A 16,794-nucleotide genomic window follows, 5' to 3' on the forward strand; every position below is an offset into this window, starting at 1 on the left:
TTTTATTTTCCATTCTGCTTCATTTCCTCATTGCTGCTATTCATGCCATGAGAACATTATCTTGTACTACAATATTAAAATAAAAATTAAAAAAAAAATCAGTTTTTCTATTGATAGAGAAAAATAAAATAAGTTAAACATAAGGTAAAATTAGAAAATAATGTTTAAACCAAAACTTGATATCCTTTCATATATATAATAAATAATATACAAATTTTAAAATTCAGTTATTTTATTGATAAAAAATTATAAAATTGGAAAGAAAATTGGAAATAAAAAAAGAAGTTCACACCAAAATTCGGTATTCCTTTGATATCCATTATAGAATAAGAGTTGCAGATTTCAAATATATATATATATAATTACAGGAATATTACTCTGATAATAGAAGTAAATTTTAATTGGTACCCCCACAATCCACTTTCAGTATCATCAATATTTTTTTATTTGAACTCTAAAAAATGATATACTACAAATTGACGAGGCCTTTGTGCTAGTTAAGTGTTTCTTCCAATTATCCATTTCCACTTCTGCAGTTCTCAACGATGTTATCTTTATTTATGCAATCTTGCAATGTCCTGTAAGAAAAATATGTCAAGGAAAAGGTTAGCCTGACTCTGAAGCCATTGTATTTTCATAAATGGATAGCGATTAGTAATCTTTCAGGTACACATGTGCATACATCACGAACATTGAACAAGATGATAACCATGTTAGAATTGAAAAAGGCAGGAAATGAAAGAAACTTAGAAAAACTGAATGGGTGTATATTCTGAAGTCATTCTAATTTTCTTGAATGATTACAATGATAGTTCAACTGTATTTATAGCAGATACAGTTTTAACCAACTCTAACTAACTCTTTAACTGACTCTATCAAAATCTAACTAAAGCTAGCTGTCATGAGACAGTTGTCCTTATGTTGTTAATCCGATAGCGGAGACTTCAAAACCGCTATAATGATATAGCGGATAGTGGGATAGCCGGGATAGTGGGATAGCCGCTATTGCAAAGACTAAGAAACAATTAACAAACTATGAAGAAAGTAAAAGACAAAATACTTTCATGTTTTATTATTACAGCCCTAAGCTGTTTATATAGGAAAAGAAATTACAAGTAGACAAAATACTTTCATGTTTTATTATTACAGCCCTAAGCTGTTTATATAGGAAAAGAAATTACAAGTAGACAAAATACTTTCATGTTTTATTATTACAGCCCTAAGCTGTTTATATAGGAAAAGAAATTACAAGTAGACAAAATACTTTCATGTTTTATTATTACAGCCCTAAGCTGTTTATATAGGAAAAGAAATTACAAGTAGACAAAATACTTTCATGTTTTATTATTACAGCCCTAAGCTGTTTATATAGGAAAAGAAATTACAAGTAGACAAAATACTTTCATGTTTTATTATTACAGCCCTAAGCTGTTTATATAGGAAAAGAAATTACAAGTAGACAAAATACTTTCATGTTTTATTATTACAGCCCTAAGCTGTTTATATAGGAAAAGAAATTACAAGTAGACAAAATACTTTCATGTTTTATTATTACAGCCCTAAGCTGTTTATATAGGAAAAGAAATTACAAGTAGACAAAATACTTTCATGTTTTATTATTACAGCCCTAAGCTGTTTATATAGGAAAAGAAATTACAAGTAGACAAAATACTTTCATGTTTTATTATTACAGCCCTAAGCTGTTTATATAGGAAAAGAAATTACAAGTAGACAAAATACTTTCATGTTTTATTATTACAGCCCTAAGCTGTTTATATAGGAAAAGAAATTACAAGTAGACAAAATACTTTCATGTTTTATTATTACAGCCCTAAGCTGTTTATATAGGAAAAGAAATTACAAGTAGACAAAATACTTTCATGTTTTATTATTACAGCCCTAAGCTGTTTATATAGGAAAAGAAATTACAAGTAGACAAAATACTTTCATGTTTTATTATTACAGCCCTAAGCTGTTTATATAGGAAAAGAAATTACAAGTAGACAAAATACTTTCATGTTTTATTATTACAGCCCTAAGCTGTTTATATAGGAAAAGAAATTACAAGTAGACAAAATACTTTCATGTTTTATTATTACAGCCCTAAGCTGTTTATATAGGAAAAGAAATTACAAGTAGACAAAATACTTTCATGTTTTATTATTACAGCCCTAAGCTGTTTATATAGGAAAAGAAATTACAAGTAGACAAAATACTTTCATGTTTTATTATTACAGCCCTAAGCTGTTTATATAGGAAAAGAAATTACAAGTAGACAAAATACTTTCATGTTTTATTATTACAGCCCTAAGCTGTTTATATAGGAAAAGAAATTACAAGTAGACAAAATACTTTCATGTTTTATTATTACAGCCCTAAGCTGTTTATATAGGAAAAGAAATTACAAGTAGACAAAATACTTTCATGTTTTATTATTACAGCCCTAAGCTGTTTATATAGGAAAAGAAATTACAAGTAGACAAAATACTTTCATGTTTTATTATTACAGCCCTAAGCTGTTTATATAGGAAAAGAAATTACAAGTAGACAAAATACTTTCATGTTTTATTATTACAGCCCTAAGCTGTTTATATAGGAAAAGAAATTACAAGTAGACAAAATACTTTCATGTTTTATTATTACAGCCCTAAGCTGTTTATATAGGAAAAGAAATTACAAGTAGACAAAATACTTTCATGTTTTATTATTACAGCCCTAAGCTGTTTATATAGGAAAAGAAATTACAAGTAGACAAAATACTTTCATGTTTTATTATTACAGCCCTAAGCTGTTTATATAGGAAAAGAAATTACAAGTAGACAAAATACTTTCATGTTTTATTATTACAGCCCTAAGCTGTTTATATAGGAAAAGAAATTACAAGTAGACAAAATACTTTCATGTTTTATTATTACAGCCCTAAGCTGTTTATATAGGAAAAGAAATTACAAGTAGACAAAATACTTTCATGTTTTATTATTACAGCCCTAAGCTGTTTATATAGGAAAAGAAATTACAAGTAGACAAAATACTTTCATGTTTTATTATTACAGCCCTAAGCTGTTTATATAGGAAAAGAAATTACAAGTAGACAAAATACTTTCATGTTTTATTATTACAGCCCTAAGCTGTTTATATAGGAAAAGAAATTACAAGTAGACAAAATACTTTCATGTTTTATTATTACAGCCCTAAGCTGTTTATATAGGAAAAGAAATTACAAGTAGACAAAATACTTTCATGTTTTATTATTACAGCCCTAAGCTGTTTATATAGGAAAAGAAATTACAAGTAGACAAAATACTTTCATGTTTTATTATTACAGCCCTAAGCTGTTTATATAGGAAAAGAAATTACAAGTAGACAAAATACTTTCATGTTTTATTATTACAGCCCTAAGCTGTTTATATAGGAAAAGAAATTACAAGTAGACAAAATACTTTCATGTTTTATTATTACAGCCCTAAGCTGTTTATATAGGAAAAGAAATTACAAGTAGACAAAATACTTTCATGTTTTATTATTACAGCCCTAAGCTGTTTATATAGGAAAAGAAATTACAAGTAGACAAAATACTTTCATGTTTTATTATTACAGCCCTAAGCTGTTTATATAGGAAAAGAAATTACAAGTAGACAAAATACTTTCATGTTTTATTATTACAGCCCTAAGCTGTTTATATAGGAAAAGAAATTACAAGTAGACAAAATACTTTCATGTTTTATTATTACAGCCCTAAGCTGTTTATATAGGAAAAGAAATTACAAGTAGACAAAATACTTTCATGTTTTATTATTACAGCCCTAAGCTGTTTATATAGGAAAAGAAATTACAAGTAGACAAAATACTTTCATGTTTTATTATTACAGCCCTAAGCTGTTTATATAGGAAAAGAAATTACAAGTAGACAAAATACTTTCATGTTTTATTATTACAGCCCTAAGCTGTTTATATAGGAAAAGAAATTACAAGTAGACAAAATACTTTCATGTTTTATTATTACAGCCCTAAGCTGTTTATATAGGAAAAGAAATTACAAGTAGACAAAATACTTTCATGTTTTATTATTACAGCCCTAAGCTGTTTATATAGGAAAAGAAATTACAAGTAGACAAAATACTTTCATGTTTTATTATTACAGCCCTAAGCTGTTTATATAGGAAAAGAAATTACAAGTAGACAAAATACTTTCATGTTTTATTATTACAGCCCTAAGCTGTTTATATAGGAAAAGAAATTACAAGTAGACAAAATACTTTCATGTTTTATTATTACAGCCCTAAGCTGTTTATATAGGAAAAGAAATTACAAGTAGACAAAATACTTTCATGTTTTATTATTACAGCCCTAAGCTGTTTATATAGGAAAAGAAATTACAAGTAGACAAAATACTTTCATGTTTTATTATTACAGCCCTAAGCTGTTTATATAGGAAAAGAAATTACAAGTAGACAAAATACTTTCATGTTTTATTATTACAGCCCTAAGCTGTTTATATAGGAAAAGAAATTACAAGTAGACAAAATACTTTCATGTTTTATTATTACAGCCCTAAGCTGTTTATATAGGAAAAGAAATTACAAGTAGACAAAATACTTTCATGTTTTATTATTACAGCCCTAAGCTGTTTATATAGGAAAAGAAATTACAAGTAGACAAAATACTTTCATGTTTTATTATTACAGCCCTAAGCTGTTTATATAGGAAAAGAAATTACAAGTAGACAAAATACTTTCATGTTTTATTATTACAGCCCTAAGCTGTTTATATAGGAAAAGAAATTACAAGTAGACAAAATACTTTCATGTTTTATTATTACAGCCCTAAGCTGTTTATATAGGAAAAGAAATTACAAGTAGACAAAATACTTTCATGTTTTATTATTACAGCCCTAAGCTGTTTATATAGGAAAAGAAATTACAAGTAGACAAAATACTTTCATGTTTTATTATTACAGCCCTAAGCTGTTTATATAGGAAAAGAAATTACAAGTAGACAAAATACTTTCATGTTTTATTATTACAGCCCTAAGCTGTTTATATAGGAAAAGAAATTACAAGTAGACAAAATACTTTCATGTTTTATTATTACAGCCCTAAGCTGTTTATATAGGAAAAGAAATTACAAGTAGACAAAATACTTTCATGTTTTATTATTACAGCCCTAAGCTGTTTATATAGGAAAAGAAATTACAAGTAGACAAAATACTTTCATGTTTTATTATTACAGCCCTAAGCTGTTTATATAGGAAAAGAAATTACAAGTAGACAAAATACTTTCATGTTTTATTATTACAGCCCTAAGCTGTTTATATAGGAAAAGAAATTACAAGTAGACAAAATACTTTCATGTTTTATTATTACAGCCCTAAGCTGTTTATATAGGAAAAGAAATTACAAGTAGACAAAATACTTTCATGTTTTATTATTACAGCCCTAAGCTGTTTATATAGGAAAAGAAATTACAAGTAGACAAAATACTTTCATGTTTTATTATTACAGCCCTAAGCTGTTTATATAGGAAAAGAAATTACAAGTAGACAAAATACTTTCATGTTTTATTATTACAGCCCTAAGCTGTTTATATAGGAAAAGAAATTACAAGTAGACAAAATACTTTCATGTTTTATTATTACAGCCCTAAGCTGTTTATATAGGAAAAGAAATTACAAGTAGACAAAATACTTTCATGTTTTATTATTACAGCCCTAAGCTGTTTATATAGGAAAAGAAATTACAAGTAGACAAAATACTTTCATGTTTTATTATTACAGCCCTAAGCTGTTTATATAGGAAAAGAAATTACAAGTAGACAAAATACTTTCATGTTTTATTATTACAGCCCTAAGCTGTTTATATAGGAAAAGAAATTACAATAGTAAAACTGAGTAATAATGACAGAATAAAAATAAACATAATAATATAAAATAAAAGAGAATAAAATCTAATTTCTCTCGATTCTTCAACAAACTAAAACATAAATCCAAACATGATACATAAATACTCAAAGATAACCAAATACACAATTAAACGAGTAATCATACTTAATAATTATAATTAACTTTGGTCATTTGTTACCAACTTAAAAATCAAAACCTAATATAACTTAACTACTAATTAAAGTTCTAAGAGTATCAAAATAAAACATCAATTAAAATAAAGTTCTAAAAGTAATCAAAATCATGCTGCCACATCCGACTCATCTTCACTTCTAAATTCTACCACATCAATATTATCTTTTTCATCATTGATTCAAACTCTTTTTCTACCTCCTCCAACTCCTCAGGTCCATTACACACAGTTGTAGTGAGTTTAGATTGGCGTCTAGTAAGTCTTATTGGTTCATTAGTTCACAATGCATCACCAACAGCAACAACTTCCCAAGTCAAGTCATCTTCTCCCAAGAATAGATCATATGACAATACTTCATTTTCATCCACATCTTGAACGAGGCACTCACGACAATTATCAATATTGTTGAGGAGAATGGAATCATTTAAAAATCCTTGTTATCAGAAGAAAAGGAATAATATTTTCATGTTTTATTGCTACAATCTTTGACTATTTATACTGGAAAAGAAATTACAAGTAATAATGACTAATAATGATAGAATCATAAAAACAAAACTAAAGAGAATAAAATCAAATCAAATATGAATTTCCTTGATTCCTTACCACCCCTCCTCAAGTTGGTGCATTAATATCTATCATGTCCAACTTGACTATAAGTCACTCAAAATTAGACCTTGTCAATTTTTTTGTCAAAATATCAACATGGTACACATGTAATTTTGGCATCAATTTTCTCTTTTATGAAATGGTAATCAATCTCAATATGCTTGGTTTTGACATATTGCCCAAGGTTGTGAGCTATACTTATTGTTGTTGTGTTGTCACAAAACAATTTTAAGATAAGTCCGCTTTCAATTTTAGTTTTTCCACGAGTATGAATCCACAAAAGTTCACATATTCCTTGAACCACTACTCTAAAACTGGCTTATGCACTAATTCGAGCAATCACATTGTTTCTTACTTCTCCAAGTAACTAGATTTTCCCACATATAGGCACAATGTCTAGTAGTGGTTTGTCAGTATCAGATCCAATATATAGAGACATCTTTCTCGTTGGTTTTCTTAAAGTACAAACTTATTTCAAGATTGGATTTAAGTATCTTAAAATTCAATAAACTACCTCCAAGTATTCTTCATAAAGAGAATGCATGAATTGACTTACAAAACTCACAAAAAAAGCAATGACGGGTCTATAGTAAGTTAGATAAATAAGTTTGTCAACTAGCCTCTGTTATCTTCCAATATCAACAAGAAGATTACCTTTCTCCCTAAGTTTTCTATTTAATTCCATAAGGGTATTTGTCGATCTACACCCACTCATCCTGATTTCCTCCAAGAGGTCTAGGATGTGCTTTCACAGAGAAACTACAAATCCCTTCTTTGAGAAAGCAATCTTCATGTCAAGAAAGTATTCAAGTGCACCTAAATCTTTGACCCCAAATTTTTTTGCCAAATTTCTCTTCCATCTTTCCATCTCAACAATATCATCTCATGTGAGAATAAAATCATCCACATAAACAATTAGAATTGCAATCTTACCATTGCTGAAAAATTTCATGAATAAAGTATGGTTTGATTGTCCCAACATATATCTTTGCCTTACCTAACCGAGTGAATTTTTCAAACCAAGCCGTTGGAGATTGATCAAAAACAAATAGTGATTTTTGCAATTTGCACACATTTGAACCAAACTTGCCTTCAGTTTGGAGGACTATCCATGTACAATTTTTCCTCTAAATCACCATTGAAAAAAGCATTATTTTACGTCAAGTTGGTTAAATGACTAAATCTAAGTTCGCCACTAAGAAGCAAGAGAACTTTAAGAGTGTTTAATTTGACAACGGGAGCAAAAGTCTCTAAGTAGTGTATTTCACATGTGTAAATAAACTCTTTAGCAACCAAGCGTGCCTTGTACCTTTCAATTGTGTTATTTGAATTATATTATGCGGTAAATACTCATTTACAACCTCCATTACTCTTTCCTGTGGGTAAAGTCATGACTCTCCAAGCTTTATTCTTCTCACGAGCTCCCATCCCTCAAGAACAACTTCCTGCCACTTTGGAACTTTTAGAGCATCCTTTACATTTTTTGGAATTTATGCAACAGACAACTAAGAGATAAATGCAAAAAATGAAAGGTTTTCCAATTGTTGACTCTTGTACAAAGGGTTCTCCAATTGTTGGTTCGATAGTGCTAATTAGTCAAATAATAATCACAAAATTCTCAAACTACCAGAACTTGTAATTTGGATCTGATAACAATAAGAACCGCCTTCCACGTTGTTGTGTGTCACGCTGTCGCCCGCCATTAGTTGTGGGCCACTTTACACTAGAATCCTAACCTAGAGCTTTAGATATCATGAAGGAAGTAAAGGATTATTACTTCCATGCTTTATTACTATAGTCTTAGACTATTTTATATCGAAAAATAAATTACAATATAATAATGACATAGTCATAAAAATAAAACTAAAGGGAATAAAATAAAATCATAGAGAATCAAATTTGATTTCTCTTGATTCTTCAACATTATCCAAATGGTCTTTAAAAGCTTGGTTGTACTTCACAAAAATTAAGACTTAAGTTTGCTTGTCTTCATAAAATGAATTTATATTATATTTTTAGATAAAATATGTAATTTTAAATTCACTACATTTAACTATATATAAAAAACCATTTAACATTTACTTATTTGATCAAAAGCATTCCAATTGCACATATCATGATGAGTTACATGTCAGGCTTAACATTTTGATTGCAATCACTTGCAAAACTGAAACGTAATTCCATACATGGTCCACCACTCGGCTGGAATGCAATAACTAATTAGCATTACAATTTGCAACTATTGAATATACAATTTTAAATTAACAAAACAACTTACTAGGGGGCAAAGTGGAACTTTGACTAATTGTAGAAGGTATGTCGAATATGTCTTGCACTTTCCTATAATTAGCAATCTTAGTTAGAGCTTTATCATTCTCATATGTGTTTATAGTAAGCTTATCGATGTTTGAATAGATCTCATTTATCACTTATTTACCTTTGCCAACATTTGGGTCATTGTAGCAATCAACGATGGAGTTGACACCCACATATCTATTATTGCAAAAATATCATAGTACCTACTCGCATTTCCATTGAAAGCTATTACTATAGATTCCTTTGCCCTATCCATCACCTTGAGAGAGAATAGAACATCATTTCAAAATGATGCCATGAGAACGATACCATATACCCTTTTTCCCTTGGCCTCTTTTGTTGTCTTTGTGTTTAGCCACTATACACCCTTTTTCCTTTGGCCTCTTTTGTTGTCTGTGTTTAGCCACTCCTTTGATACGAACATCTTCTCAAATTGGCTTTTTAGTTATACCTTTGAACTTTGAAGAAAGAGGGATGTTTTGCAAATCTTGTCACTAAACTTCTAACCAATTTTGTTTTTTCATTGAACCTCATCATTATGTTAAGGGTCATGGAATGGTTGTAGATGAACGCAACAAGAAATTTCTCTATTCCTATGGCCCTTTTAACATCAGGCAGCTTTCCAATGTCTTCCAACATTAAATCCACACAGTGGACAGCACACAGTCCAAACAAGTTTAGGATACTTGTTTTCTAAATATTTACCCAAGACCAACATAAATCAGCTACCTCAAGCGCCTTTAACATTTTCTTGTGAGCCCTAGTTCCTTTTTTGGCAAGGCAACCCTAATATCATGGTAACTTAGAGGCTTCATGTGTAGCCCATGATTTTCAACAGCTTCAATCATCAACTTGAAGCTTTTTGACTTCACAACATTAAAAGGCAACCCTATGATATTTACTTCTCCATGCCCGAGCCTCTCAACCTTTTCCCCGGTGTATTAACCTTAAGTTCGTCCCAGATGCACTAATCTTGATTCCATCATATAAGCAATTATTTGACTTAGTTTCAAGTTTAATTTTTTGGGGGGTCTTTGATATTATTGGTTTAAACCTTCTAAATGGTGAAGCTCAATTTTTGTTTGGTTTTTTATTCATTATCGTGGGGTAATGTATTATTATCTTGTAATATTCTTAAAACTTAAGGAAACTTTAGTTTGAGAAATGTTAGAATATACAAAACATCTTAGAATATATTGACATTATGTCAAAGGACTAGAGACAAATTATTATGTCTTTATCAAATAAAAGGAGATGAAGAACTAGTGTGTCAAGTTATTATTTCTTTATCAAATAAAAGGAGATGAAAAATCGACCAATTCTACTTATCCTAACTTGGATGAACTAGAGACAATGAATGAGATTAAGAGACACGAAAACAACACATCACGATGAAGATGATTGAATGTAGAGACCTCGTGATTCATATCTAGATCCAGTTGCATTTTTGTATTCAAGTCTTGTATGAAGTAAGAGTCAAAACTAAGTTATGGAACAGTTGATACAACATAAAGTTGAAGGAGTGGTCCAGTATAGATAAGACTAAATTGGGAGACAATGATGGAAGACTGAAGCATGAACAATATCAAAAACATGTAATATAGAAAAACAATAGATTTACAAGTATCAGCAACAATGAATGAAAGGTTTGTGACATGAAGTGCGTCTATGAACTCAACGTACATATAAATATTCTTATACAAGAGAGAATTTTTCAAAGAGAGAAATTCAGAAACTTCCAAGCAGTCCAAGAGAAAGAATATGTAATAAGTAATAATTATAATTACAATTAAGCTACAATGAGGTTGGTCAGCTCAACTTTGAGCTAAGAGTTGAAGGAGTTAAAATCGAGGTTCAAACTCTAGTGAGAGAAAATAGTAACATAACATCTAATGTATTACTATGTTTCTATCCAAAAATAATAATTACAATCTACAAAACATATAATTTCTGAAATTATATGAAAAACAATGTAATAAAAAAATTTGACAATTTAAAACCAAATTGTGATTGTTTACAATCATAAAATAAAAATTTTCTTTTTATCATTAACTCTTATCCATTACACACATTACAAATAGATTACTTCCCATATGCCATTAAATGACTTTTCATCACAATCAAGATAGTGTTCATATTATGATTATTTCCAAAAGCTGAAACAAGAATAAAATAAATAATCATAAAAAATTACATTTTTTACAAAAGTGATTTTCTGTAAAATAAAATTTTAAAAAAAACAATAGTATAGATAGAAATTGATCAAGATAGGCCAAGCTTACCTTAAACTAATATGACTAATTTCTCAAACTTTAAACTTAAACTAGAGACAATAGGGTAAAAAGCTTGTTATGAAAAATGTTTGTGTAAGTTGTTTTTACAATCAAATAGAGAATAAGAAACTCCACATAAAGTATAAAATATTACCACAAAACCATTTGGGAGAGCTTACAAAAATAAGGAAAAAATAGCTTATAAACATAACAAAATCTCATATACTCTTTCGAGAGTTTATAATTATTAGGTAAATCCAAATAAGCTCTTCCAAACACTTTAATTGAGTCGAAAAAAAAACACTACCCTTAATCTATTTATTTAATATGTACCTCTTCTAGAGTCTAAAATAAAAGATAGCTCGACATAAAAATCTATTCGAAGATTAATTGTGCAATAAAACCTTAAATAAAATAATGAACATACATATCTAAATAGGCAAATATGCTTAAAACCTTATCAGAGACTAACAGACTTAACACTTAAAGTGGACTAACAAATAATAATAATAATAATCTAATGATATTTAAATCAAAATTCAACCAAAATAATAAATGTCATATTATATTTACTCAAACTAACAAAAATTTTAATTAACCACAAGCCCAATTTTTTAACAAAATAAACTTTCATAGTGTCTTAATAACTGTACTTAGGTAGTGTAAACATGTTTTATTCAGATGTCTTATCATAATCCCATCGTTGTGTGATATCATAATGTTACTTCTTGAAGCATATTTATGTTGTGAAATATGTTTAAATATGCTCGGCCTTTTGTGTAAAATTGTTTTCACTATTATTGTATAATCACTAAACTCAAAAAACTCGAATACATCTTAACTAACAACAGCTAACAAATAAACATAGTCAAGCCACATCTATCTCACCTATTTCCCCCATTAAACAAAGCCCAAAGCTTTTGTCCACAATAAAATAAACCAAATACATCAAGACCATGATTGGATAAACAACTTATCTAAGTGCTTATTATAGCATAAACGCTTATATAACCCCTTATGTATAAGGTATTTCTAAACCAAGTACAAAATTAAGTCAGTTGTTATATAAGCTATAAGTTATAGGTTGTTTTCAAAAGCTACCCTGGAGAGCTTATGAAAATTAGCAAAAAACAACTTATGAACATGTCATAAGTTGTCTCTATAAATTCTCTAAAACAATCTCACAAGTGTTTATGTCAGTAGATAAGCTCAAATAAACCAATCCAAGTAGGCCCCAGATGATTCTATAATATCATATCATGCATTAAATTTCAAAAATAAGCCCCATTTTTATGATTCAACTTGGTATTATAGGAAACAAGTAGGTATCACATCTACAGATATAACCTAAATAAAACTTAGACCATACTCATGTCACATGTCAGTTTTATAAAATTGAATTAGCCACAAAACTTAAAATGATATGAGACAGAGTTGTCAATCGCATATTGTAGAAATAGTGATTTGTTCAAATTATGTCATGTTACACTGCTATAGTGTCACTATAGCAGCTATCTGACAATATTTTATACTAAATAGTGTATCATTGAAGAATAGCAAATTTTTCAAATTCTACTATACTATAGCGCTATAGTGTCGCTATTTGACTAATACTATATGAGAGTCTATCTTAGATTGTGAGTCGCCCATATTTTCCACGTGTTAGGCCCAATAGTCGTGGACTTGAAAGGTATATAGGAGAAATCCAATTCTCAATTTGACTAGGGATATGACTTGAAAGGTGTATAGGAGAAATCCAATTCTCAATTTGACTAGGGATATGACGTAGACAGAGATTATAAAACTTAGAAAATCTTCAACTTACAAGTTAGTTTTATGAAATCGAGTAAGCCCAAAACCTATGCAGTGTTGTCAATGGCATATCATGGCAACGAGCCAAGTATCCACCCTAAACATTTGGGGGACAGCGTAATGGCCTATGGCAGAAGCATGCTGGGCAAATTAAAATCCTCTACATATATAAACACAAACAGCAGAAATAACTAAAACAACAAAAGACTATCAATATATGTCAAGAATAGTGTGTATTTAATTGATAGATAATATCATTTGTCACAATCAAAAAAAATAATTTAAAAAACTGAATTAAAATACTTTAAAAAAACAAAAAAGATAATTAAAACAGAGCATAAACAGAAAAACAAATTTAAAAAATTGAATGTTTACAAACATAAATTGAGCATGAATTAAACCAGAAAAAGGAAATTCAAAAAATGAAGTATTGAAAATATATGAAAACATAATGTGCATAAATAGAGCAGAAAATGGTAATATAAAAAAGAAGGAAAAAAATACAAGAGAATATGAAGAAAGAATGAAGTATAGAAAGAAGTAGTGCAGAAAATGAAGAAAGAAACAAATAAAACAGATAAATACGCGAGAGCTGGTTGAAGGCAGCAAAGAGGTGGACGCACCACCGCATGCAGAAGAGGAGAGAACAAAGACGTAGAGGAGGATAGAAAAGTTTTGCAGTCGTTTTATAGGGTTTAGTGTTTTAACCCATTCTGTGCCTGGGTTCGGGTCAGATATGTTTTTTCTCTTTAAAAAAATGTCTTTTCCTCCACCACGCCACTGCCTTTGTATGGCAGTCAGTTGAAATCCATATCCGCCATGGCCAATATTCAACAACACTGAACCTAAGATGTATTGACCTTTATTGGATACATAGTATTGATTAATGACTATTCATGCTTGCTAGTTGTATATATACATGTATCATTTCAGAGGCAAATTGACATAATTAGCAATTACATAAATTAAAATTCTCAATTTATACACAATTTCATGAAGGTTTGATATAACTTCAACTGTACTTATCCAATGGCAAGTTACAATATCGTTAAGTTGGTTGAGGATAAACAGAAGCCTTAATTGTGACAATGAATTTCAAATGTAAACTATTTATTAAAAAAATGCTGCGTCTTTCCAATTACCATTAACCTGAATACCAAGGAAACCAACCACCTTGAGCCAACATAAACCGCTCAGTTGGGGTTATGAATTAATGGGAAGAATCAGACGACTTGTGTACAACACTGTACTTTTGGAGAAATGGCAGAATCCAAGACAAAAGTTGTTGGACAAACAGTCCATCTTCAGAAGGATCTTGAATGCATAATATTAGGATTAAAAATCTGCAAAACAAAATAAAAACAATGAAATGGGGAGAGGTATGTCGGAATAACGACTAGCAAGAGTAGATAACTACTGAATTTAAAATTGAAATGATGGGTTTTGAACAAACAATAGGTGTTGCTTCAATCTCAACAGACAACAAATGACAGCAAATCAAAGACGTGTTTTGTGGTGCAGAACCAATTTAATCACCAGGTTCACAGACATATGTGGTGTTGACTCAAGAAAAGTAACCTCAGAAATATAGCCACAGGAAAAAAGACACGACTTGCTAAGTCAAGACCAAGGACATGAGAGACAAGATAACTTAAGGTTCTAGGGGTCCATTGGCATAGTAGGTTGACAGATAATCTTCTTACTACTTTCTTCTAACAAATATTCTGCCGGCTTGTGACTGAATATTTCTACAAGAAACTAGCATTCATTTATATTGTATAAACAAATTTTCATGAAATGACAGAGCAGAAGTACACATAAAATAAGGATCAAACATATGAAACAAAATAAATGTATATTCGCTCAAGACAGCTCACACTAAAACCCACATGAAATCTAAAAAAACAATGAAACCAGAAAAATTTATGATACATATGTACACAAACAAACAAAATTAAGAATAATGGAAAACAAAGTCTTGCAAGTAAAGTACACAGGTACGTGGAACTAAGTTACTCAAAATAAGAGTTAATATGGTTCAGCGGGTTTACATAAAAACCAACTGTATCTAGCAACCTCTTTGAATTTGGGCTTTTGGTCTAAGTCTAACAACCCGAAAAGCTAGTACAAGAGGTGAGGACTGTCCAAACAGTATAAGGACTACTAGCATATCTCTAGTCGATGAAGGATCTCAACTATCTCTAGAATAGGCTCCAACACTATCTTAGAATGTGGACTTCAAACCAAACTCAACCATTGACCAAATAAACAAACCTAATTCAATCCCTAAAGCTAACACAAGAGCTGAAAATTATTGAAGCCTTATAAAAACTACTTTGACCATATCTCAAATCGATAAGAGATCTTAACTCAACCAATTTAGAACCGAAGTCGAATTTTGATTCTGCTGGCATTGCCAACAAATACTCAAATCCATGTTAAAAACCATCCATTTTGAGAGTCAGTACTTAGTATGTTCAGATCAGGTCTTCCTCAAAGTTTGACTAAGCACAAAAAGTGCACCTCAAAGCCTAAAGAAATTCCTCCCAGATCCCCAAAACAGAGGTCATCTCCAAATTTTATAATAGTAAAAAATGGTCCCTTTGCATCATAGCTTAAATTGCAGACTGCCAAACCCCCAATAGTCCAAATCAATTAAAGTGATGCTTTCAATTTCAGTATTACCAAAGATGTCAGACAGCAAGGAAGATAATTTTTGCTTACCTCATTCTCCCTTCCAATCTACTAATTCACTTCGTGGTGCATATAGGGTAGTAGCTCGCTCTTCTGCCTCGGTATCATTTACTACACCTCGACATTTTGGGAAGCCACAGTAACAGGCAAGCCGTTCATCTATTGAGAAAAATCTATTACAAGAATTAAAGAAAGTCAGCACAATATTATGAAGAATTATAATATCTTTGGAAATTGTAATGTTACACACAATAAAAACCAACACAAAAGCAAGTTTTTTATGGTCCTTTTTGTGAATGTATCTTTACTTATTTGAAGAAGGAAGATACCTATAATCATATGTAAGCTCCTCCCATTGTTTAATGTCCCTCTTTGCAAATATTATAATATGCTCATCGCCATTAACACTAATGACTCTTGAATAGCAATTTGGCTGGATAAAAACAAAAATAATATAGATAAGCAATTGATTATTTTCTTCAGCAATGAAAAGAGGTTGTATAGCTTCTTCAGCAAATAAATAAATCAAATTGTAGTATTTCCAAACTGAAGTCAATGTAGAACGTATATTTAATGGGGCACCTATGCATGGTCATAGCTTTGCAGGTCCTAATCAAATTGTTCCACAAAAAATGCAATACATCAAAGGTCGTTTAACAATGTCTAGATGCTACATATCTGTTAATATGTCATGACAAGGCTAAAGTTTTCTCAAGAATGCAAATCCCCAAAATTAAAATTAGAAACCTTCCAGACTGCAGTACTTAAATAATTGGCTAAACAATGTGAATTTTAAAACAAAATCAAGTGAATCTCATACATCAAACGAAGAATGCAGATTGAAATGGCAATGTTTAACAAGTAGGAAATGAATTAATAGGATAATGTTAAAAAAAAGGGGGAAAGAACGCACTGCACAGGAATGATTAATTAAATGAGCAATGCTTCCTGCTCTAGTAGCATCAATGACTCGTTCATCATCAATCCGAAACATATATGTTCCAGCACCCTGCATAAGGGAA

General features: G+C 30.1%; 1 protein-coding gene across 2 annotated transcripts in view; it reads right to left on the bottom strand.

The window, feature by feature from the left end:
- Positions 1-273: 273 nt before the first annotated feature.
- LOC101490018 (histone H3-lysine(4) N-trimethyltransferase ATX1-like) overlaps positions 274-16,794 on the bottom strand; it is a 25,811-nt gene continuing 9,290 nt past the window's right edge. The window contains exons 22-25 of one of the 2 annotated variants that reach the window (XM_004491981.4): positions 16,686-16,781; positions 16,102-16,205; positions 15,803-15,945; positions 274-578 (exon numbers count right to left, since the gene is read on the bottom strand). In XM_004491981.4, the coding sequence (XP_004492038.1) occupies positions 15,804-15,945; positions 16,102-16,205; positions 16,686-16,781 (342 nt within the window). In that variant the 3' untranslated portion in view covers positions 274-578; position 15,803. Of the gene's footprint in view, positions 579-14,018; positions 14,422-15,802; positions 15,946-16,101; positions 16,206-16,685; positions 16,782-16,794 lie in introns of those variants that run through there. The other variant, XM_004491980.4, reaches the window with a different exon arrangement.

This window comes from Cicer arietinum, chromosome 3, assembly GCF_000331145.2.
Source record: "Cicer arietinum cultivar CDC Frontier isolate Library 1 chromosome 3, Cicar.CDCFrontier_v2.0, whole genome shotgun sequence".
Classification (NCBI taxonomy): domain Eukaryota; kingdom Viridiplantae; phylum Streptophyta; class Magnoliopsida; order Fabales; family Fabaceae; genus Cicer; species Cicer arietinum.